Below are 25,890 nucleotides of genomic sequence, written 5' to 3' on the forward strand. Positions count from 1 at the left end.
ACGCCTATTGTACCTTGTTCAGTTTACACACATTGCCCTATTTTCCTCATACAGAAACTTTGCTTTTTTTGAGTAAATCCACTGAGACTGAGAGGACATTCCGTAGCTTTTCCATTTGTTCCTATAGATATTTTCTCCACCCTTCTTCACCCTGCTCTGGGCTGCAAGGCTGTGCCCCATGAACCCACATGGATGACACCAATGGGCTCCCTTGCCCAGTGCCATGCAGACGGTTCCAGCCCATGCAGAATTCCTGCAGGAGATGTGAGGTCAGGATGCTCCCTCCCAGCCCCTCCCTGCGGGGTCCCAGCCCCTGTCAATCAGCCCTCTCCACTTCACACTCTCTGTCTGCAGCTTCCAGTAAACAGCCCCGAGCCTTCAGGCCAAGCGGTGGTCATGGCAGTAACCTGCAAAGCCATATTGGAGTCCAAGGCAACAGGAGAACTGGGTGCCCCTGTATACCTGTTTTTATATTGTTTTTACTGGCTACATTTTCTAGAACTTTAGCTGAAAAAAATATTGAAAAATTGAGAAGTGGGTATATAAAAAAAACTCACATTATCTTAAATTTAAATATTTTATTTATACTCCAGCTGAAGGTATTATAATTTTATTTCTGGCTCTAAAGGAAGCAAATTTATCATTAGTACTTTCAAAATCTATTTCTTTGCTTATCTTATTTTCAGTTGAGTATTGTGAGAACAAATGAGGGAAATAACTTTGAAAATATGTTTGAGGAATGTAAATCTTTATCAAGAGATAGGAGTATACTTTCTGAATTTAGAAGGAAATGAAAGAAAAAGGAAATTAGAAACATATGAATCATAGACAAGAGTATTAATTAGGATGAGACCAGTACATAGCAAATAGAAAGTAAGATTTTAGACGTCCTAATTTCATATTTGAAATGGAGATATAAAAATTAAACAAAGTACCTTTGGATTTTGAATTTTTAACTGTAAAAAGTTATTTTCCATTAATAGATCTGATATACAAAAAGAAGCCACTGACTTAGCTCTTAAATATATTGATGTAGAGATTTCATCAGAAATAGGTAAAACTAACACACAATATCAATCATTTACAATGTAAAATCAGTATTGGATTTGTGTCTTCTAAAATTAATTCATACATTTTGCTTAGTGCAATCTTGTCCAAATTTAGACATAGCCTTCAGAATTTTTTTGTAAACAATACCAGTAGTGTTGTCTTGCAAAAGAAGTTTTGGTGAGCTGAAATTAATAAAAAATTATTTAAGATAGTCACTTGGTCAAGAGATATTGTCAAATGTGGCAATTCTCTCAACTGAAACTGACATAAATCAACACGTGGCTTCTAAAAACATTACTGATGAGTTTGCTTCCATTTTAAGCCAGGAAAATAAAATTATAATACAGTCTGGTTTTGATGTAAAGAAAACAATTAAACTTAAAATAATGCTGTGAGTTTTATACACATACTTTTAATTTTCAATATCTTAAAAACTCCTTGTATGTTCTGGAAAAAAAATTAACCATTAAAACTGCACAGAAACATGTATATATAGGGACGCACCCTTTCCCCTTTTATTTAAGATTTCCCAAAAATCTTAAATAAAAATAGGCATTGCAGGAGCCTATTTTTATTTAAGATTTTGATATTTTGTTCACCATGGATTTTTGTTAATTTTAATTTGAAAATATTGCTTTGAAGTATTTTTTTAAAATCTTGATTGTGGCATTTTTTGACGTCCCCTTAAATTTTTTTTTAAAATTTATTTATTTTATATATTTATTTTTGGCCGCGTTGGGTCTTCGTTGATGTGCACAGGGTTTCTCTAGTTGCGGCGAGCGGGGGCTACTCTTTGTTGCGGTGCTTCTCATTGCAGTGGCTTCTTTTGTTGCAGAACATGGGCTCTAGAGTGCAGGCTCAGTAGTTGTGGCGCACAGGCTTAGTTGCTCCGCGGCATGTGGGATCTTCCCGAACCAGGGCTCGAACCCGTGTCCCCTGCATTGGCAGGCGGATTCTTAACCACTGCGCCACCAGGGAAGCCCGACGTCCCCTTAAATTTTGCATCGAAGTCCCACCTTCCCTGGGTCAGGGGGCCCTCCTGTCCCTGGTCCCCAGGGCTGCACTGCCACCTGTGCCCACACTTTTGTAAAGATTCCCTTAATACACTTCGCCTCAAATCACCCAATTTGACTGTCTCTGCTTCCTGCTGGAGTCCTGACTAATACAACAAGGCCACAGAACTTGCCCAAGGTCACACAGCCAGCAAGTAGCAAAATCCAGGTTCAAATCCACTTCTCCAAGACTGCCCGCCCCTCTGTGCTGTGGGGCTTCCCTGACGAGAGCAAAGATTTGCAAAAAGTAAGACCCTTCAGGAGGCAGCTGGCCTGCTGAGGCCCCTGTGCTTTCTTCTCCTGGCTGGAAGCGCAGCCTGAGCCGGGACAGGACACCCCTGGGTGGGCACCTGCTGGCTGTCCTCCCCAGACCCCAAGAGTGGGGACCCAGCTCCACCTGGGCGTCCCTGGGCCTTGAGCAGGCAGACTTCAGGAGACACTGCAATGCTGGGTTTTTGTTTTCTTTTCCAAGTCCTCCTCTAATTGAGAAGGACCCATGCAGCTGTCAGCCCCGAGGCCTCGGTGTCTGCACCCGGTCTGTGCCAATGACAGACACCCTTGTTGTGGTGACATCAAGCACACGCCCAGGGAGGCATTAACAACTGTCCGTCTGTGCCTGACCAGAAGGCGTTGAGTGTGCGGCCTTGGGGCTCCCGAGGGCTGGCCATGCTCCTAGGAACCAGCGACCCAGGGGCACAGAGGCTGTCTCATCAGGGGAGGGGACAGGCTGGGCAGAGGAGGGGACTGGGAAGGAGTACCACCCTCTCGTGTTACGGGAATTGATAGCATAAATGCAGGGTTCTGCCTCTGACATGATCCCCAGACAGAATTTGCCTCCTCAAGGTCGACCTCTTGGTGAGATGGCAAAGACCAAGGCTGACTTAACTTTTCTAGACCTCAGTTTCCTCACTGGTAAAATGGAAGTAACGATAGTACCTCTTTGGTTGGGACAGGGGAAGGCATGATTTGAAAAAGGAAAAACAGGTGCTTGTTTGTTTTTTTAATAGAGAAGTAATGGGACTGAATTCACGCCTTCTGAATTCCAACTCATGTTTGAGCTCTGCTACAGACTTGCCCATTCTCTTAATGATTATTTTACAAAATGAAACATTTTTTTCATTTTCTTTCTCTTTTAAATTAATTTTTATTGGAATATAGTTGATTTACAATGTTGTGTTAGTTTCTGCTGTACAGCAAAGTGAATCAGTTATACATATACTTGTATCCACTCTTTTTTAGATTCTATTCCCATATAGGTCATTACAGAGTATTGAGTAGAGTTCCCTGTGCTATACAGTAGGTTCTTATTAGTTATCTAAAAATGAAACACTTTGAACTATTAGGGGAATTATTGTGAACACATAGGCATTTGTTCCACAAATGTCTATTTCACAGTTGGGAAGAATAAGGTACTGTCCCAAGTTCTAGGAATCTGGGGACACCCAGGACAACCGAGACCTCTGCACTCAGGCAGCTCATATTCAGCAACAGATGAGCAGAGAAATAAATGCTTAATATAATAGAAGGTGGTGGTAAGCAGGTGGTAAGAGAGCAAAGGATGCTGTGGAAGAGAAGGGGCGGTGGTGATGGTGGTTTTAGCTCTTGTGATCAAGGAAGTTCTTTTCGAATAGGTAGGATTTGAGTAGAGATTGAAAAGTCACGAAAAATGGTCTGTGAGAAGATCTGAGTCAGGAGGGTCACAGGCAGAGCAAACAGCAAGTGCAAAGGCCCTGAGGTAGGGAGGTTTGGCAGATTAAGGAAAAGCAATACTGCCCATGTGACCAGAGCAGTGTACCAAGGGGCCAAGGGATGGGGGAATGTGGTTAGAGAGGTGGTCAGGGCCAGGTCATCTGGGGCCCGGGAGGCTCTGATGAGAAGTCTAAACTTTATTGTAAGTGGGTTGGGAAGCCATTAGAGGGTTTGGGGCTGAGGATTAACATAATCGGACTTACGTTTCATCAGGATCTTTCTGCCCACTGGTTAGAAAAGTATGTAGGGGAGAAGGATGGAATTAGGAAAACCAGTTATGAGATTTTTGCAAAAAATCCAGGTGAGAGGTATGGGATGGCTTGTGTGAGGATGGAGGTAATGGAGGTGGTGAGAACTGGTTGGATTCTGTATATGTCATGGGGGTAGAGTTACAGCATTTATAATAGATACAGTATAAAAAAGGAATAATAGAGCTTATATATAAATATATATAACTTAATTTTTACATGATATGCCTGTATTTTTGGCCTGAGCAATTAGGTAAACAGAGGAATCATTTACAGATGTGGGAGATCAGTTTGGGGACATGGCTGCAGATCAAGTTTGCCTTTGAATAGTAACGGTATTTGCAAAGAAAAGTGCAATTTGAGTAACATGTGGAAAACTATAAACTCCTAGGTAATGTAAATATCTTTCTCATTGAGATTTCTAATTGTTGATCATTGATTTTGGCTCTATCTCCAAACTTTTAGAAGGGATAACTAAATCCGAACCTAATGATGAAGGAGCACAAGCTCCTAGGGGTTTTCTGTACCTCTGGGATCATGAATTAGTAAGTTCTTGAGGGCAGGGGCTCTACCTAGTTTATAGTTTATAATAGACTTCTGACCAATGTTGATTGAACAGACCAGGGAAATGGAGTAATTGCACAAGAAAACAGGGTCAGCTGAACATGCCTTGGCCTGCTTAATTCCAGAGACCTCATGGACGCCTCTACCAGAGCATCCTGGCAAATCTGCACCCCCGGAAGAGTCCCTTCCCAAGCATAAAAGAGATCATTCCTGCCTCCGATTTCCCCTTTGCCCACTAATGCCTGCTGCTAAAACTGAGATGGGATGTCTGTTCATCCACCTGGTGTGTATAATCTGTATTGCAATTCAAAAGACTGATTCTTTAGATGTGGCACATATATACAATGGAATACTACTCAGCCACAGAAAAGAACAAAATAATGCCATTTGCAGCAACGTGGATGGACTTAGAGATTATCACACTAAGTGAAGTAAGTCAGACAGAGAAAGACAAATACCATATGATATCCCTTACATGTGGAATCTAAAATATGACACAAATGAACCTATCTACAAAACAGAAACAGACACACAGGCATAGAGAACAGAATTCTGGTTGCCAAAGGGGTTGGGGGTTGGGGAGGGATGGAGTGGGAGTTTGGGGTTAGTAGATGCAAACTATTACATACAGAATGGATAAACAAGGTCTTACTGTATAGCACAAGGAACTATATTCAACATCCTGGAATAAACCATAATGGAAAAAAATATGAAAAAGAATATATATATGTGTATAACTGAGTCACTTTGCTATACAGCAGAAATTAACATAACATTGTAGATCAACTACACTTCCATTAAAAAAATAAATTAAAAAAGAAACAACAAAAGACTGATTCTTTGGGCAACAATGTCAGATACTGGTTTTTAAGAGACCAATGCTAGCTGGTTTTTAAGAGACCCTGAAAAATAAAATTACATCATGTAGGCACTTGCACGTGTGCCTTGATGCATACTTCCAGGAGGGAGGTTGTATTTTTAAGAAACAATTAGGCAGTGCAGAATTAGGAAGGGCAGGTCATGGGCAAGGGTGCTTCAGGGTGCAAAATAAGGGAGGGCTGGGATGCCATGGGGGAAGACGCAGGGAATTTCATCAGTCAGCTACTGCTGCATAACAAGCAACCCGGAAACAACCACTTAGCATTCCTCACAAGTTTGTGGGGCGATGCACTGTTCTGCTGGTCTGATCCAGGCTTGACTGATCTTGGCTGAGCTGTTGGTTCACTCGTGTGTCTGGTGCTCGGCTGGCTGTTGGCTGATCTAGAATGGCCTTGGCTGGCCCGCTCACACTGTGCCATGTGTCCCATCCTCCAACAGGCTAGCCTAGGGCTACCTTCATGGCAGCGACAGGGACCTAAGAAGGAGAAAGGATTGTGCAAGGCCTTTTGTAACCCGGGCTCCAGATTCACACATTGATACTTCGAGAGCATCCTTTTGACCAAAGGCACCACCAAACCAGTCCAAATTTAAGGAGTAGGAGGCTAGGCTCCACCTCTTGAAATAGGTGTGTGAATTTACAGTACACTGCAAAGGACTTGGATACAGGATTGGGTGAACTGGGGCTGTTTTTGCAGTCAATCTACCTTGGGCGGTAACTCTGCTTTTCCTCACTTGTCAAAGAGGGTCCTCATGGTGTGTTGTAGCAACAGGGGACGCACTAGCCCCAGGGAACAAGCAGGGGCCTGGACACCAGGAAGAAGGTCCTCTGCTTCCTGTAATTCCTGAGGATGCTGGGTCCTGGGGCTTCTCCTCCCTTTGTGGATGTTCCCTGGGCGTGGGCATCAGAAACTCACAGCCCTCTGGATGGACCCTGGACACCAGCCAGCAGCATCTCCTCGCTTTACGGAAAACTGAGGCTCAGAGAAGGGAAGCGACTTGATCAAGGTCACACAGCTACTGTTCCCTGCAGGGGAATCTAGACATCTCTGGAGGGATGGGAAGTCTCTTCTTTTTGACTTTTAAAATGTAAAATGACACCCCCTTCCAAAGTGAGGAAGGAAGTCACACTTACTAGGTTGTAGGAAAACATTTTAGAAATGAGGCACGGATTTCAGGACTGCATAGGGTATGGATGTGATTTACAAAGGGAGAGAAAACTAAGGTCACGGATGCTGGGAGGCCATCCCAGTGTCTCCGAGCTGCCTGCCTGGCAGGAACCCTAATGGCATCTGATCTCAAGGTACTTATTTTTCAGCAGGTTATACTTGAAGGAAAAAAATGGCATTATTTTTCTTTCCTGATTCGGGTCCCTTCCTTAAGGCCCCACTCCACTCCACCATGTTACATTTTCTCCATCTCTTCATCAAAGAAAATGCACACCCCAGGTCTTCAACACCATTCATTTGTTCAACATAATAAAACGTATTTATTGAATGCCTGCGGTGTGCTGAATAGTCTTCGAGGTGCTGGTAATAATGCAGCCAAAAGAGCAGACACGGTCCCTGTTCCCAAAGTGCCTGCATTGTCACCGGCAGAAAGATATCGGAAGGGGGAACAGCGGGACGGTGGCAGTGACACTGGGTGGTCAGGGTAGCCCCCTGGGGGAGGTGACCTTGAAAGTTGCAATCTGAAAGACAAGAAGGAGATGGCTCTGTGGAAATCCGAGGAGAGGGATTCCAGGTGGACAGACCAGCCAGCGAGAGCCTCCCTAACAAACCCAGGAGGGGAAGTTTCCATCCGCATCTCAGCCTAACCTGTCACCTCTAACATGGAGCAGGTTTTGCTCTCCAAACAAAGAGGTATTTTTTTTTTTAACTTTGTCCTATATGAAAACAGACTGTCAGAGTTGGCTCCGAAACCATTTGCTAGGCTGATGGGGGATTAAACAGAAGGTCCCGGTGTCCTGATGGCCATGAGTGGAGCCAGCGCCCTGGTGTGTGGGGCAAGAAAGGGTTGGGACCTGGGGCCGCATCTAATTTCCCCTCCACCCCAGTAACAAGATCTCAGCTACTTGACGAGCGGTCCCTCTCCCTGCCCCATCGTCCCTGCCCCCTGGAATTCTTGGGTAGAACAGCTGCGCTGGGGTCTCAGTTTTCAATGAAACCATAAAATACTCCTGCGGGTCCTTAAGAGGATGGCATTTATGACTGGGCTGGGCCAGCTTCCCTGCTCAGACACCCCCTCCCCAATTCCCAGGCTCACCAGATGCCCACATGCCCCCCAGCCTGCTCTTAAGCCTCTGGGAACGGCAGCATGGGTGCCTCAGAAAGTCCGAGCCCAGAGCACGCTGGCAGAGGAAAATGACAGGGGGATCCAGCGAACAGGAGGACCTTTGCCCAGAAGCACAAGAAGCCATGCAGCAGGGCACCTGCTTTTGTCCTGCACCCCAACTAGAGCACCCACCGCTTCCCCCAGGCACACAGCTGCCTCGGGGAGACTCTCTGCTCCCGGCTTTGAGGACAGGAAAGCCGCCACTGGCTGTGAGAGGGGCAGCGGGTGTGACCCACATTCCTCTCCCCCTCCCTGCCCCTGCCCTGGGCTCTTCTTCTTTTTTTTTTTTTTTAACATCTTTATTGGAGTATAATTGCTTTACAATGGTGTGTTAGTTTCTGCTTTATAACAAATTGAATCAGTTTTACATATACATATGTTCCCATATCTCTTCCCTCTTGCATCTCCCTCCCTCCCACCCTCCCTATCCCACCCCCTCTAGGTGGTCACAAAGCACCGAGCTGATCTCCCTATTATGCGGTTGCTTCCCACTAGCTATCTATTTTACATTTGGTAGTATATATATGTCCATGCCACTCTCTCTCTTTGTCACATCTTACCCTTCCCCCTCCCCATATCCTCAAGTCCATTCTCTAGTAGGTCTGTGTCTTTATTCCCATCTTGCCACTAGGTTCTTCATGACCTTTTTTTTTTTTTTCCCTTAGATTCCATATATATGTGTTAGCATACTGTATTTGTTTTTCTCTTTCTGACTTACTTCACTCTGTATGACAGACTCTAACTCCATCCACCTCACTACAGGTAACTCCATTTCGTTTCTTTTTATGGCTGGGCTCTTCTTTTAACGAAGCCTTCAACCTTGGCCAGGGCTGATTTACCACCAGGAAGCTAAGAAGCTTCAAATCTCCTCACTTGCTCCAGCCCCTTCCAAAGGCTGGGAGGGGCCTCAGCAAATTATTCACATGTTACATGGTTTCAAAAACCTTGTAAAAGTAAGATTAAAATTATTCTGATATTAAGAAACAAATAGTAACAAAAAATTTCAGATCACACTAAAGTATTAATTCGTTAAGAGGAAGAAATAAATTTCCAATAGAAATGATACATTTCCTGTAGAAGTGATGAGTAGGACCTTAGATTGTTACATAATCCAATTAAAGGAAAGGAATTAATTATATGTTCATATTGGAAAAAGGATTTTCCTTCTTTTGCTGATTCAACATAAACTGCTATCACTGATAAAGATAACATAATCTTACAGTAGGAACAATGATGGCAGACTGGTTAATGAGCATTTAAGATTAATCACGTTAAAAAAAAAATAGAGACATCCTGACATTTTTCAGCTGCTATGTGGAAGAACCTTAAGAGAGGTTTTCCTAAATTTGGTAACAATTCTGAAAATGTACTGTTATTACCAAGGATACAACCTGAAAAGAACTTTCCTGAAATATTAATATTAAAAAACAAATTTTGATCAGTCACATTACAGGAGAAGCTCAATTCTCTTTCTATTCTCTCTATAGAAAATAATATTATAAAACTATTGTCAGATATGAAGAACATGCAGACAAAAAATAGGGGAAATCAAGTATTATAGATGTATTGCCAGGCAGTTAATGAAACTCTTAGTATTCGGTTTTCTATATTTTCTGATTTTTTAATTGCACCTGTGAGATTTTAACATTTATAATTTGCTGTGATTTATTTTTCTTCTTTAAGTACCTGTATTCATTTGCTAGGGCTGCCATAACAAAGGGCTTGACTTGGGGGCTTAATTTAGGGAATGTATTGTTTTACAATCCTGGAGGCTAGAAGCCCAAGATCAAGGTGTCGGCTGGGTTGGTTTCTTCTAAGGGCCATGAGGGAAGGATCTATTGCAGGCCTTTCTCCTTGGCTTGTAGATGGCTGCTTTCCCCCATGTCTTTAAATGGTTCATTCCCTCTCTCTCTCTCTCTCTCTCTCTCTCTCTCTCTCTCTCTCTCCCCTAACTTCCTCTTCTTATAAGGGTACCAGCCAGATTGGATTAGGGCCCACCCTAATAACCTCATTTTAACTAAATCACCTCTTTAAAGACCCTATGTCCAAATACAGTCTCATTCTGAAGTACAGGGGGTTAGGACTTCAACACTTGAATTACAGGAGGGGGCACAGTTCAGTCCAGAACAGTAATCCCATCTTGTGTTATTTATTCAGGGGAATCCACATATTTTTATAAAGTTTTATTTATTTATTTATTTATTTATTTATTTATTTATTTATTTATGGCTGAGTTGGGTCTTCGTTTCCGTGCGAGGGCTTTCTCTAGTTGCGGCGAGCGGGGCCCACTCTTCATCGCGGTGCGCGGGCCTCTCACTATCGTGGCCTCTCTTGTTGCGGAGCACAGGCTCCAGACGCGCAGGCTCAGTAGTTGTGGCTCACGGGCCTAGTTGCTCCGCGGCATGTGGGATCTTCCCAGACCAGGGCTCGAACCCGTGTCCCCTGCATTGGCAGGCAGATTCTCAACCACTGCGCCACCAGGGAAGCCCTATAAAGTTTTAAGCACCAGAAAAATCTGGATCCAGACACATGGGTATCTCTTTTGTTCTTAGAATCACCTCTTCTGAAGTTCATAACCTCTTGCATACGAGAAGTCTTTGTAATTCAACAGACATTGTTGAGGACCTACTGTGTGCCGAACACTGCTCACACTGTGACCTCAGCAAGGATGGCCACGCCCTGCTTCCCCAATGCCCAGGTGTGCTGAGTGCTGGGAGGGGAAGCGCCAGGTGCTCTGGAGCCCAGAGCAGGAGCAGGGTCGGCTTCACAGGAGCGGGACCTGGGCGGTGACACTGGGCCCTGCATGTAGGAGGGCTCTGCGCTTGGGGTTTAATGTTTGCTGTCACCATCTTGAAATTCTTAATTATTTGCCTTTTGCATGGGTCCCTGCAAATTCTGCAGCCAATCGTGGGGCGGGAAATTTATGCAGCTTCTGGTTACAGCCAGGTTAACTCTGGAAGGCTGGTTAGGGTTTTCCCTTGCAAAAAAGTAGCACCCTAGGAAGGAGAATCAGCGTGTACCGAGACGTGGGCAAGAGCCAGGGAGCGCTGCGTGTGTAATCTAGAATTCTCCCTCCTGGTGAGTCGGAGGAAACGAGCTCTGTGTGGAGAGCGTCCTGGTTTGAGCGCCTGCATTCACTCTCCCCAGGGTTCAGCATCTTCATCTGCCAAAGGGGGAAATTCACAAATCCAAGAGTCCAGACGTCACACACATGCCTCCTCTTCTTTTCTGGCATCAGTTTCGAGTCAGAGCAGGGAGAGATCCTGTGTGGGATGAAGGCTGTGGTCAGGGAAGGATCCAGAAGGGCAGGGGAGCAGAAGTGCCACGCCAGGGCGTGGAGGTGAGCAGGTCTGAGAAATAGGAATTCAATCAGTGGGGCCGTTCTCAGTGTTCCTGAGAGAGGGACATGGCCAGAAAAGGGGCTGGGCGACACTGTCAATGACCCCAAGTACCCAGCCAGAGGGCTTGGGACTCTGAACAGTGGGGGCTCCTGGAAGCATCTGGGTGGGACCTGATGAAAGTGCCATCTGATGAAAATTCGTGTCTGGGAGAAACCCCACACAGCTCCTTTCACGGTTGGATCACGGAGACGAACGCCAGCTCTGCTGAGGGCTCCTTAGGGTGGGGTGAGACCCTGCCTCGTCTGCCCCTCAGCGCAGGACACACCATGCAGAGGAATCCACGGGGCAGCCAGGAGCCTCATGGTCCCAAGGCCACCGGAGCTGAGCTCTGCCTTCTTCCCCCTGCCCTCCGGAGGAATCGCAGCCCGGCTGCCCTGGGGTGAGAGGGGAAGCCGAGGTTGCCAGCCCGGCACAGGGCCTGTGGGTCCCAGAGGCTGAGCGAGGTTGCACAGCCCGCCCCAAGGGGCTGACTCCACTGTGCTGATAGTCACACTGATGCACACGAAGCAGGGTTATGTCAAAAGTTCAGGAGGGGGCTTCCCTGGTGGCGCAGTGGTTGAGAATCTGCCTGCCAACGCAGGGGACACGGGTTTGAGCCCTGGTCTGGGAAGATCCCACATGCCGCGGAGCAACTGGGCCCGTGAGCCACAGTTACTGAGCCTGCGTGTCTGGAGCCTGTGCTCCGCAACAAGAGAGGCCGCAATAGTGAGAGGCCCGCGCACGGCAACGAACAGTGGCCCCCGCTCGCCGCAACTGGAGAAAGCCCTCGCACAGAAATGAAGACCCAACACAGCCATAAATAAAAATAATAAATAAATAATAAATTAAAAAAAAAAAAAGTTCAAGAGGAAGGATGACAGGATGGGGAGGAGAGGAAGCAATGCGGACAGCGCGACTATCCCGGGACTGAGACCCAGCGTCTGGACTTCCAGCTGCAGGAAACCAGGAAGGGTAGTGACTAGAACTGGCCCTCCCACCCGGCCAAGGGGACCAGGGCGTGGGCAGAGTGATGCGGAGTGATGGGTCAGGCCCAGATGAGGGGTGGAGTGGCCCCACTGTGTCCCGAGTCTCTCATCTACCTTCTCCAAACCTGGCTCTCAGCCTGCCAGGATGCCCCCACCCCACGTCTTCCCCTTCGTTGTGACTCCAAGCAAGTCCGTCCTCCAGAGAAGACGCAACAGAGCATCCTCGGATCTGCAGTGGGACCACCGCAGGGCTGCTCCTGCCCCCGGCAGGCCTGGGTCTGCACAGACGCAACGGGGCAGCCAGTGCGGGGGGTCCAGGGGAGCAGGGCACCGAGGGGTGGAGAGACGAAGCTTGGCGTCCTTCCTGACAGAAGAGGCACATCTGTGGAAGGCCCTTCTCCTGATTAACTCCCACAGGACACAGGTGCTCCTCTTCTGTAGGACTAGGTCCAAGCTGCCATGGCTTGGCCCTTGATGTCCTCAATCTTTATATCCCAACAACACAAACCTGTTAGCTGGCTTGAGGAAAAGAGCCCTTTATCTGTGCCCTAATGATAAGCTGTCATGGAAGCTGTTGGAACCCTGATCACATTGCATCACGGCTGTATGTGTCCATCTCTCCAGGGGGCTGCGCTGCATCTCTGTCCCCAGGCGGGGGTCGAACATGGGGCTGGTGCTGGGGAGGAGGGAAGGGACATGGCCCATCTGAGGCTGCGCAGTGGGACCAGGGCTCCAGGGTTCATACCCGCAGCTCCTGACGGGCATGCTGGGCTCTGCTTTTCTGCTCTCCATCTGTCTCGCCTCTTGCTAAACGGAAAGCACCAGGCTGGGGCAGTGCCTCGCCAGCAGCTGGAGGAGGTCCGAGCCCAGTGGAGCCGCTGTCTGCTGGAGCACGGGCAGAGGAAGGGGGGATGCAGCAAAGGAAGCCCTGGGACATCAGGACTCCCCCGCTTCACGACCTCCTTACCCATCCCATTGGACTGCGCTTTCAGAGCCTAGGGTATTTTTATAAGGGCTTTAGAAAGCTTCCAGATTTGGTCTGCAGAAAAGTGCTAGAAGATTGACTTAGACTGCAGCGTGAGGGAATTGGGCAAGAAAAAGAGACTCTTCCCTCAAATGAGGGTGGTCATGAGCAGCCAGGCGTGTGCGTCTGTGTGTTGGGGCCAGCTGGCTGGGTCCCATCTCTCCGGGGATTGGGACGGGGGAGCCAGTGTCAGGCGAGCTTCCGGGATGCCACGTGGGCCGCCAAGTGCCTTTCGTGTGTGTTTGCCTTCCATCCTGACGACACCCAGTGAGGTGGGCAGAGCAGGTGTCGGGCTCAAAGGTTTTATTAAAATACCAAACAACTGCTCTGCCAGTTACTAACTGGGGTCCCAAGCCCCCGAGGGATCTCCCACTACCCATTCCGTTCCCTGGGGGGTCTGCAGGAACTCTCTATTCTCAGACTCTCAAAGAAGGCCCAGCGGATGCCCCCACGACCCTGCTCTAGCCGACCGCTCTCCACTGGTCCACGCTGCCTGTTCCAGCTACAGACATTTTCACTATCACCCTGAGAGGTAGTTCCTATCATCAGCGTCATTTTCTAGGAAACTGGAGACTGAATGAAATCAGGAAACTTGCCCACACGATGACGGGTCACATGATTATGAAGGCAAGGCGGAGTAAAGGAGGATGCTCTGGGCTGGATGACAGAAGATCTGGTTCTCATCCCCATTCTGCCCTACGTGTTAGCTGTGCGTCGTTGGCGGGCTTGCCTAACCTCTCTGAATCTAGCTGGCTTTAGTAGGTTGGGGTGGGAAGCGGTTCTAGTGGCCTTTTTGGAGCTTCTCAGAGACCACTCCACTTGCCTCTCCTTCCATACTATCTCCAAGCTGGCCCCCTTTCCACATCTGTAAAGTAGGCTGGGCCTGCTCCCACGACACTGTGTAACTGATGAGGAATGTTTTTAGACCCACTTTTCAGGAAGCAAAACTGAGGGTTGTGGAGTACAAATGACTCAACTATAGTCCCAAGAAAAATCACTGTGATGGGATCTCAGGGTTAGTTTTCTTGAAGCACGTCTTAGATGAAAAGAAAGTTCTCTTAGAGTACCAGAACCAGAAACCTAGCCTTGGGTTGGGAAAACCTCCCCACCTACCCTGGTTGGGGAACTGCCAGCAGGAACCAGAAGCACAGGAATTCAGGGGAAGTGGCCCTGACCATGCTACCCCCCTTCCCCCGGCCTTTCAGATCTGCAGGGCACCAGGGCAGCAGGAGGGAGGGACCCAGTCTTGTTTCTCTGGAATGAAACAGGTCTGACAGGCAGAAAAGTCCCTCTGAGGGCGGGGAGGCTGGTGAAGCAGCACTGCAACATGCTGGCCTGTTAGGGGAGAAGGGGGCCCTGAGGTCCCGAGAGAAAGCTTCACCCTGAGAAACGCAGGGATGGTTCATGGACCGGGTCCTGTTTGTGCTTCTATTGCCAAAGCTTGACTTATGATTTTTTCGTTAAAGATCCTTTGCTTTAATAAGGGCCGTTCATTGCTCAGGGTATATATGAACATGTGTTTGACTTCCCTTAGGCATACTGACATTTCACATCTTGAATTTCACAGCAGCAAGCGTTTTAATCATGAAAATATATAGTGTCTCACCCCCACCATCGCCCTGCCCCCCACTGCCTGTCTACCCCACGTTCCTTCTCTATCCTTTTCACTGTTTTCCATCAATGTCTTCTGAGTGGTTAGCGTTCCCTGAAATTATTTTATATGCAGATTTGCTTATTTCTTTCTAATTTTTTTCTGTTACACCCTCTAGACAAGAAGCTCTGTTAAGGTGCGAGCCTCACCTGCCGGTTTGTCCCTATACTGATCCACGTCTAGGAGGAGAGTGGGCACTTAGTAGGTCTCTATCGACATTGGTTGAATGAACGTGAGCTTGAATGGATGGACACATGCTCAACCAGTACGTGGTGTTCTGTATCTAAGAGGCGTAAACACAACCCTGACTCCCGGCCTTGTGTTTTGTTTCCCTTTGCTCATGTGTAAAAGCTGTTTTCTTCCAATTCGAGTCCTCCCCCCAACAATTCATCAGTGTAATAATGGTGCCTCGAATGTTTGCACTGAAAAGGACGTTACGATTCTATATTGTTGAGCTTCTTGTCTCCCAGAAATACTCATCCACCTCATCATACCCATCTACGTAACTAAAGAGCAATAAAGCCTTCCATCCTGATCCATTCTCCCTTAGGTTGACCCAAACCCTTCCTGCTGTAGCTCCAGTTTATTAATGGGATTCATTCATCTGTTTGTATAACAGATATTGACTGCCTACTGAGAGCTTAGCACCCAGCATCCGGGATATGATTCTGACAAAACCACCATGATAGCTCCCTAGGGAGATCAACGCCAAATGGGGTGACATATCAAACAAGGACTTACACCAATACCCAGACACCTGTCATTTCAGTTGTGTCATGTGATATAAATGCTGTGCGCCAGGACGACATAAAAGGATGGGGAAGGCTAGACTCTAATGAACTCAGGAGGAGATGTCAGGAAAGGCCCCCCGCCACGGAAAAGGGATGGATGAACTGAGGTCTGGATTTATAAACTGAGGACTTTGTAAACTGAGCAGGAGGCAGCCAGACAAAGGGAGTGGAGGACAGAGGACCAGCACCCAGGCAGAGGGAACGGCATGTCTGGAAGCCCCGGAGCAGAATGGGGCTTGGCTCCTTCCAGGATTCTCCTAAGAGAGAAGGATCTTTTATTTTCCTGATTGACCAATAAGCTTTCAAGGAGCCCAGCCAACAACTGGCAAAGGTCCTAGCCTGGAAAATAGAACCACGCTGGGTCCTTTTGGGCCAAGAATCTTCAGAGTTTGGCTTCCCAACATCTGATTTTTCCTTTAAAATGTAACCTGACATGTCTCCGACAGCCCCATCCTAGAGCTGACCACTGAGCCACACCGCCATGGAGTGATGCTGGCGATGCATATTATTTCCATCTTCCGTGTCATCTCCAGTGGAGGTCTGACCCCAGATCCCTAGAGGAGTCCGGATTCCACAACCCGATTTCCTTCCACTAAGCTTAGGCTCGACCCATTTGTAAATGGTGAGGCTCACCTGTGCTGGATTATTTCGAGATGCGTAAGAGATGGTCTTTGATAATTTCAAGCACACGTCCGTCTTGACGATGAGTTGTCTATTGGATATCTCTACCTTAATATCCCATGGGTACCTCAAACTCCTTCCCTATCATTCCTGTCTTCAAACCCACTCATCTTGCAGTCTTCTTGACTTTGATCTAGAATCATCGTGCCTCCAGAGCACAGTGGTCACTGTCCTTATGTCTTCCCCTCTCATCTTCCACATCCAACTGGTTACCACATCCAATTGATGCCATCTGAAAAGTGCTCCTCTCATCCCAAGTTTCCCCCTGCCCCCTCTGCCTTGTCCTAGTCTGGATCCTTCCTTGTATAATTTATTGCTGATCTTCCAGCTCTCTCTCCATCAATCTGCCTCCAGCCCATCCATCAGTTATTCTACCACCAAAATCATCTTCTTAAAAAATCAAGGAAAAAACTCTTGTTGATTCCTCATTACGTAATAAACTAGTGATTCTCAAAGTGCACAAAAGCATCTCCTGGGGACTTGTTAGAAATGCAAAATCTCAGGCCCCACCCAGACCTAATCAATCAGAGGCTCAGGTGATGGACCCTTCAGGTGATTCTGATGCTAAAGTCGAGGGTCCTCAAGCAATCAAATCTAAACTTTACAGCCTTTCACACGTGGCCTTGAATTATTTGGTCCCAGCTTCCCTCTCCAGCTTCCTACAGTCATAAAATTCTCCTTACCCCAAACCTTTTACTTTTCTCTACATGTGTTAGACCCCTTCACCACCCTGCACTTTTGAAGGCTGTTCCTCCATCTGGAATATCTTTCCCCTCAGTCTTCCCTGTCAAACTCCTACTCATCCCTAAGAGCCAGCTCAGAGTTGCCTCCTCAGGGAAGCCTTCCCTGACTGTTCCCAGCAACATTTAGTTGCTCATTTTGTGAGTTCCTGGAACCCTTTTGCTGACAATCTAGTTACATCTGTTTTATCTGTAGATTTGGCTTCACCATAGGGAGTGGATTTCTATCAGATAATTAGAGCTGGTATAAAATAGCACCAACTCCTTGTGAGCAGGTGCTTATGGAGAGGACGTGAACGTTATCAAGGGTACTGTCAGCGGCTATACCTGAAGGTCGCATCTTTTCTACTCACTGTTCTTCCAGGAGGGATGGCATCTCTCGTGCTGAGCCCATACAGTCGAGCTGGGTGCCAGGCAACTAATAGGCATTCAGTGGATTAAAGAATGTACTGAATGGATAAAAGATGGATCTCTGATTGTAAGGGAGGATGAGAAGTTCCGTCCAAATTTGAAATTCCTGTCTTCTATCCTTTTGCAAAAGCCCCCAAAGGATATTACAGCCCTGCTGATCTTTACGTTTCAGGGCAAAGCGACAACCACCAATCCAGCTAGTACAGCAGTTGATGTTACTGGGTGGGGGATGGATGGTTTGGGGGGTTTGGGTGGGAGACCCGCTCCTCTTTCCCACCTACTGAATGTCCCTGCTGCAGGGAGCCTCCATGCTGGCGAGTCTGGCATCTCCCCCAGGTAGATCGATTGCTACGAGTCCCTGCTGTGTTGACCCCTTAATTGTTCCTTGTGCCACATGCCTGCCACCCTCCTCACTCCCCCACCTCACTGAAATTCAGGTCAAGGTCCCCTGAGGCACTCATCACCCTCCCCATTGCTGTCTTCCTCAAAGAGTGCAGAGCATGTGCTTCCAGACCACCCAGACCTCCCGGGCTCCCATCTGGACACGTCCCCTTACCCGCTGTACCACCTTGGGTAAGTTACTTAACTTTCCTTGACCAGTGTCCTCAACGGCACAAAAGAGTTAAAACTACTGGGGTGTACACGGAGCCTTACAGGAAAGAAGCAGCCAGTACATGATAACCATTACTATGATTATGTATTCTTCAGTCTGACCTTACCTTTCCACCCCTAACTCCAGCACCAGTTTCCAGCACTTTCCTACCCAATCAGAAGGCCCACATCTTCAGCCCCTTCTGTTTTGGCTGCTGGAATCTGCCTGATGCCTTTTCTGCCTGTAAATCCTCAACCCCGACCAGCCTGTTTTCCAGCCCCAAGAGTGTTCGTGTTCCATATGCTCCCCAGCTGGCTACCAGCTCAGTCTCCTAAAGGTTAAACTCGTGTTCTAGAACATTCTTTTCAAGCATGACCTTTCCTTAAAAAAAGACAATACATCAATGGTTGGGAAATCAAAGCAGCTACACACACACACACACACACACACGCACGCACGACTACGTGCAAGCACGCTCATGGGCGTCCACCCGCCTCCCTACAACTCCATGTGAAAAGCCATCTAACTCATTAAGCTGTGCTTCACCATTTCCCAGTAAACTTTTCTGTTTTCTTGCCACAGAGGTTTCTGTCACAGCACATGCAATGTCATTACTGACCCCTGTACCAATTCAACTCAGCCAAACTCCTCAGCGGTAGCCCGCCTCTAGAAGATTCTCTCATATGTTTGGGCCTTCGCCTCTCCACCTCGTGGGCCTTCCCCACCCCTGGCCCCCACCTCAGCCCATCTGTGCTCATCTTGTCGGCCTTTCGTACCAAATACAGGTCCAGGAAGGAAGGAAACAAACCCGCAGTCCTTCAGAGGGCTTGCGTCCTCGCCGTGGCTCTGCTCGTCTGAGCCGGGCCACCCTCCATCTGGAACCAAACAAAAGCCCCGGGGGTCCCGGTCAACCCAGAGGCGCTTGCCTTTCAGCCTGTGGTGAAACACGTGTGCCTCGTGAGCAGCCCTCCGGCCTGCTGTAACTTGAGAAGCGAGTGCAAGGAGTTTGGGAGGTCTCCTTAGATCTGGGGCTGGGAACCTGGAGGACGAGAGTTAGGCTGAAGAAGGTTCCAGGTCAGAGAATCAGTCCTCGGGGGCTGCGGCTCTTCCTGGGTTTGTGGAAAAAGAGCAAGGCCAGGCCTCACGGGGCAGCCGGCATGGCTTTGCACGGCCGGGGCCATCCGAGTTCGAAGCCTGGGGGATGCGTCTTCCTGGTGAAGTCAGACAAATCTCCAGGTAGCTGGGAGGTGACGACACGAATTTCATTCCTGCACACATGTTCGGAGGTGATAACATACATGCGTATGGTTTCTCCAAGCCCTGGTGGAGGGTTTCCATGCTGACTAAATGAACTAAAAAGCAGACGTACACACGCAGACATGCTCATACATGGATGGGGCAGGAAAAAACAACCAAGATCTTCAAAAATGACAAACCCTAAACACCAACCTGGAGAAAGCGTTGTTGGACGTGAGAGACAGACAGACAGACAGACCTATAATACAAGAACAAAGCTGTCCCATAAATTTGCAAGAAGGAACAAACCCCGTAGCCACCCATCCACACACTCTTCAGAAAATCACGTGTGTTGCTGGTAGGTCTGCTGAGCAGGGTTCAAGAGATCTGTGGAAGGGAAGTGGGTGAACTGGGGACTGCCTCCCATGGGGTAGGTGATTAAGACTCTTTAATTAGGATCAATCCTCCGCTGTGAAGTTGGGAAATTCCTACCGGAATTCCAGAGTGAAGCCTCCTGAAAATTTCCCCAAACCTAATCACCAGAGGTAACCCTAAAGGGGCTTCTGATGGGCCAGGAACTGGATATTTTCATTACATTGCAAAATGATCTTATGAAGTAGCCACTATCCTCATTTCATAGACAAGGAAACAAAGGCTCAGAGAGGTTAAGTAACTTGGTCAAGTTCACACAGCATGTAGAGGGGGGCGTCCTTATGAAAGGGCAGAGAGAAGCCCCCACCAATGGCCAACAGAGCTTCTGACTGTGGCATCCACCCAGGAAGAGAGGAATGGCAGCCCGGATAGTGCCCCTTTCTGCGGTAGGAGCTCGGGAGGCTGAAATGCCCACTTTGGGACAGATGAGTTAGCCAAGGTCAGGCCGCCACTGGCAACAAAGCCGGGCCAGAACCTGCCTTCCCTCCAGCCAGCCTCCTCACCCTGCAACACACCTATCTGTTTAGCGAAGCTCCAGCAAGAAGCCAGGCAACAAGGGAAGATGACAGAGAGCAAGTACATCTCCAGGAGCCAGACACCTGCCCTCCAAGGCCCTCCTGTCTCAGAGGTGAGTTGAACTGCCAATCATCTCAATGGCAAACGTGTGCATGAGATGCAAAAGGCCTCCCGTGGACCTTGCGGAAGGCTCTGCCCTGGCCCGTGAGTCCAGCACGTTGGCTTTGGCAGACCTTGGATGCCCTCTTATGCCAGTATAGCTGCTGAAAGGGAGCTGTGCTCCCCAGCACGGGGACGGAAATGGAGCTGCCCCACAGCCTGAAGCCCGGAGCTCCTTTCAGGCCTGTTTTCATCATCCCCGGGCTCAGCTCTCCCCTGAGCTGCACTTACCCCGGAAGCAAGCTGCTCCAGACTCACTCTCGACATGTAGGCAAACTCATTCCATTCCAGGTGGGGTCCAGGACTCAGCCCTGCTGTTTAGGAACTATGCCTTCCCAGGCTGGACTCCGGGGTCTCCGTCACCCAAGCCCGTCTCCCCAGGCAGCCAGACCTTCCAGACAGGCCCTAAACCCATTTGGAGTAGAAGTTCCAGAAGAGGAACATAAAGGCTCCTTAACTCCAAACTGAGAACCGGGCTTGGGTCAATCATAAGACTCCCAGTATCCTATTGGCGGGTTTACTGTGTTCTTGACATGGGCTCATGAAGTGGGAGCTTCCAAAGGTTTCCACACAGAGGACGAAGCTTTCCATTTCCCTAGGCCTGTGTGGTTCATTCTGAAATGCGCGGCTGCAGGAAGGGGATGGGAAGGTACTAGAGATGAGGAGACAGGACAGCGTCAGCACGCAGACAGGGATTTGCACCCTCCCTCTGCCACTTACCTGCTCAGTGGCCACGGGCAGGTTAAATCCTCAACCCTCAGTTTCGCCACCTGTAAACCGAAGATGACAATGGCTACCTCAAAGGATTTGTGACAACTTACGGTGGGTGGCAGCATTTGAAAGTGCCCAGCACGTGGTGGGTACGTGGTAAACTCCTCATTTCCTGCCCGCGTGTTCTGGGCATCCAGAATCGAGCGTGATCTGACGATGCTTGTCACCAAAGCCTGTTTCAAAAGGGTCATGTCCCATAAGGGACACAGATGCTGTTAGGCATGTGTGTCCTTTACGGGAGGCCAGATCTCGGGGCTCAGGCTGCTCCAGATATTGAGGGCACACACGGGCCTTGCATGGAGGCAGGGCAATGCAGAGAAGCGAACAGACAGGGTTTCAGGGCAGTAATGCAGGGTCCATAGTGGTATGGTGGGTACCTCGCGTCTCTGACCAGATGGGAGATGGGAGTCCTTAGGCTCCAGACCCTGGAGGGTGAACTGCTTCCCAGGGGGAAAAGCACTTGGAGGGCATCACTAGTGTCTGCCTTGGCAGGACAGGTGTGGCCATCACCAAGTGACCCCTCGGCTGTTGTGGACCCCTCCTGGGATCAGCAGGCACCCGGAAATTTCCCTCCAATTGGGGTTTTTACATCTAAGGGGATGAATCAACCAAAAATGATACAGAGCTCATGTATAGTAGACTCTAAAAATGCTGAACTCACAGAAACAAAGAGTAGAACTCTGGTTGCCAGGCGCTGGGGGTGGGGGAAGAGGAGATGCTGGTCAAGGGTACGAATTTCAAATTTTAAGAGGAATAGGTTTGGGGGAGCTAACGTACAGCATGGGGGCTATAGACAACAATACTGCACTGTACACTTGAAAGTTGCCATGAGGGTAGCTTCTAATCGTTCTCACAATAACAACAATGGCACTTGTGTGAGGTGAGGGATGTGCTAACTAACCTTATTGCGGTAAACATTTCGCAATATATATGTGTGTCAAATCATCACGCTGTACACCTTGAATTTATGCAATGTTATATGTCAATTATATCTTAATAAAGCTGGGTGGCAGGAGAACAAAAAAAAAACACACCAAAAATGAAAAATGATACAGAGGAACACAATACCTAAGTAAGGAGAGGGAGGGAAGGGATAAGGAACTTCGATTCTTGAATATCTACCCTCTGTTGGGACGCCTACCGCAGTAATATAGCTGAATCATGGCAACCTGTGGGGTAGGCAAGACCCATACCCACATCTGAATCTCTGACTCCAGGAAACCTGGGCTCAGGGAGCCTTCAAAACCCTGCCCACAGTCACAGCGGGTAGCTGGAATTTGAACCTAGGTCTGACTCCAAAGCACCAGCCTTTTTCAGTTCCCCCTGCAGCACCAAGAGGGACCAGCAGAGGAAAAGGAGGAGGGGTTCCAAGAGAATCTCTTAGGAGCACATTTCTCTTCTGTGTGCAGATGACTCAGGATCCGTTTCTGCTTCTGGGTAACCACAAAATTATTTCTGTTACAAATAGTTAAAAAATGTTTCCTATGTGCCTCAGAAAACCACTTCCAAAAAGCAAACAAAAACTGAAGCCAAAAAAAAAAAAAAAAAAAAAAATTCAACCCTTAACAATCTCAAACCCCCAAACAACAAATGTGCTGAAAATAAACTTCCAAAACGAAAATTGCCAGCTTCATTGTTATTGTTTCGGGACTGTAACATTGGAGCAAATCATAACTCTAATTGGCAAAACTGACAGCAGAGAAAGGCGAGTAGGTTGTGGGCAGCGAGCTTGTTGGCCAGAATTAAGGGTGCAGCTCCCAACTGCCAAGTATCACTGCAACGGAGGTGGTAACAGTTCTTTTAATTAATGAATCAACCATGAGGCATCCCCGGAAGAGGGGATATAACTGTGTCTACACACAACTCTGACATCAGCCGATTTTAACAAGTTTACTAAAACGACAGTCATGGCCTTGACAATACTGAATGCAAAATACTGGTGTACACAGATTTTACAGGGCGGTGGATCCCGAGAGCCGGGTTACAAGGATCAGGTTTAACAGATGGGAGAGGCCTGAGGGAAGGCAAGCACACGGATTTTATTGAGAAAAAAAGCTTATATACTGTAGGGTTGCTGAAGTTTAATAAATAAAGGTCAACTTATAATATATAAAAACAATATAAACATTTATATGCTACATGCATATTGTATAATTTAAAGTAATAATTTATATACGGGGAGAGATGCCAATTTATGTTCTTCCGATTTTTCTCGACAAGGCACACACACAGGATGTGTCTATCCGTATCCACCGCCAGCCGACCAGTTTGTTGTTTTCTGACGTCAGTGCCCGGACGTAGGTTTGGGAGGTTTTGCATTGAGAGTTCCAATGTTTATCGTCAATGCCTCTGCAACCGTTCTTGACAGGCCTGGCCTCTTTACACCTCGTCTCATAAAAATATTGTTTGACAGGAGAGTTGCCGGTTTTGATCTCCCCCAGCACCGTGACCTGGTGTCCCCGAATGTCGATGGCCGATGACTTGTCGGTCACCCACAAGCTCTCGCTGTCACACACGGAGTACTCCCCTCGGTGACTCTTGTGCTCCGCATACCTCTTCCTCCGCGCCGTTCTGTTGGTGGCCGCGGGGTTGCCCACGTAATCCTCCATGAGGTACAGGGGAGGGGGTTCCGTGGGGGTGCTGTCACTCAGCAGGACCCGGGGGGAGTTGTAGCGTCTCTGATGCTGCAGCAGTTCGGGGCCCATGGCCGTCATGGGCTGGAATTCCGGCTTGGCGGGCTCCCGGGGGGCCTCTGCTTTGGGCAGGGTGCTCTGGTAGTTTTCCTTAACGTCCACCATGTGCTTGGAGAGCTTGTTTTTTAAAATATCTGCCTGGATCAGCTTAATAATCAGGGAATTGAGCGAGTCTTCCGGCAGACTCCTTTGATCCATGCTGTTACCTTGGATGCCACGGAGATAAGCGAGAAATATCACATAAAACAAGATGGACATCACCTTGTTCACCTGTAAGATCTGAAAAGGAAACACAGGTGTTAACAGAAGGTGGTGGCCGCTGGGTCCGTGCCATCCTGAACCAGAGGCTGAGGATCCCTGTGAGGCAAGAGAGAGAGCAGGGTACCACCATCCTAGGGGAGCATCAAAACGCCCCTGTACTGGCCAGAGACAGAGGCTGTCTATGTCTCTCCCCTTCCCCTGGGAAATACTGCCTTTTACCAGCCCTCATTTCTCTCCTAGATGTCCAAGTGCCTTCACCTCAACAATCTTTCCTCCAGCATCGTGGCTGTGTGAGAGGGAAAGAGGTGTGTGTGTGTGTGTGTGTGTCTGTGTGTGTCTGTGTGTGTAACAGAGAGAGGGCAAAATCATCTTTATCACAAGGAAACCAAGAACATCGCTGGAAGGACTACAGCCTAGAAGAGTCAGGTCTTTCCCGAAGACCCGGGTCACAAAGAGGCAGGTGCGCTTGACTCCAGGCTTTCAACCTCCATCTCCTTCCTGGACAGACGGCACCTGTCACCTTTGCACCTGACGTCTACCATCTGCAGCCTTCTGCTGTGTGTGGATGACGTCCTGCCACTTTATTCTATTTATTTATTAAAAAACTTTTTTCCTGGCCGTGCCATGCAGCCTGTGGAATCCTAGTTCCCCAACCAGAGATGGAACCCGTGCCGCCTGCAGTGGAAGCACTGGAAGCGTGGAGTCTTAACCACTGGACCGCCAGGGACGTCTCCTGCCACTTCTTTAAAGGTGCCTTGAGCCTGAAAAGATCACATCCCGCTCCACCTTGGCAAAATATGAAGAAATGGAACCTGAAAATTATAAATGCGTACGTACATTTTTAATTAAAAAAATATCAGTGGCAGTAGCTTTGCAATTGTCTCAAGAATCATAGTTCTCTTGCCCCCTTCACTGCAGCCCCTGAGATCTCTCAAAGGAACAGATACCCCAAGGTTGGGCCAAGCCCAAGGTTGGGTTGGGCCAGTTACTTCTATATCCGTAGCATCAGAGATGGCTCGTTCTTGGCCAGCCTGGCAGAGCTGTTCTCCTGCCCTTGTAAATGACCATGTGGGCTGCGACCTATGCTGTGAGAGGGCCTGAGTGTCAGGTGCTGAGTGTCTGCCGACCTCTCCGATGGACATGCTTGCCAAGGTGCCCACCTGATCCCCAGACACCCTCTTCACAAGATGGCAGCCCCCCCCAAAGCACCACCTGTAGAAGATGGAGACATAGTTCAAATTAATGGGCTACACTTGCCCTGAAGTGCAAGATTCCCTGTTAATTTTTCATGTTTGACTTTTTAAGTTTCCACTATGAAATGTTCCTTTTAATGGTTCTGTTTCTAATTCTGCTGTCTCCTTGTTTCAGTGGCATCTGAACCCATCAACGCTCTCATTCTGTTGCCATAGTAGAACCTCGACTTGGGGTTTCTGCTGAGTCCTTGTGGAATTAGAGGGCCGATCTTGACATACCTTCATTGCTGGTCTCTCCCTCACTAGAGCACAGCCCTGATTTTCCGAGGGTTGGCACGGGAAGGAGATTTTTTCCGGTGGGGAGGGCTGGCTGCACTAATGACCCCTCCCATGCCCCGTGCTTCACACCACTCGCCTCGAGGTGCTTATTCTGTAATCACCATCGAAGCCACCTTACTGTCCCCAGGCCTTTCTCGTTTCCTCTTTAAAGCTCTAAGCAT

At 48.2% G+C, this 25,890-nt stretch overlaps 1 protein-coding gene across 3 annotated transcripts in view; it reads right to left on the reverse strand.

Annotated features, from left to right (window-relative positions):
- Nucleotides 1-23,119: 23,119 nt before the first annotated feature.
- Nucleotides 23,120-25,890, reverse strand: part of NTF3 (neurotrophin 3) — a 67,342-nt gene continuing 64,571 nt past the window's right edge. For all 3 annotated transcript variants that reach the window (XM_057557622.1, XM_007170194.3, XM_057557623.1), the window contains exon 2: nt 23,120-24,215. In XM_057557622.1, coding sequence (XP_057413605.1) covers nt 23,436-24,215 — 780 coding nt within the window. In that variant the 3' untranslated portion in view covers nt 23,120-23,435. The remainder of the gene's footprint in view (nt 24,216-25,890) is intronic.

This window comes from Balaenoptera acutorostrata, chromosome 11, assembly GCF_949987535.1.
Source record: "Balaenoptera acutorostrata chromosome 11, mBalAcu1.1, whole genome shotgun sequence".
Classification (NCBI taxonomy): domain Eukaryota; kingdom Metazoa; phylum Chordata; class Mammalia; order Artiodactyla; family Balaenopteridae; genus Balaenoptera; species Balaenoptera acutorostrata.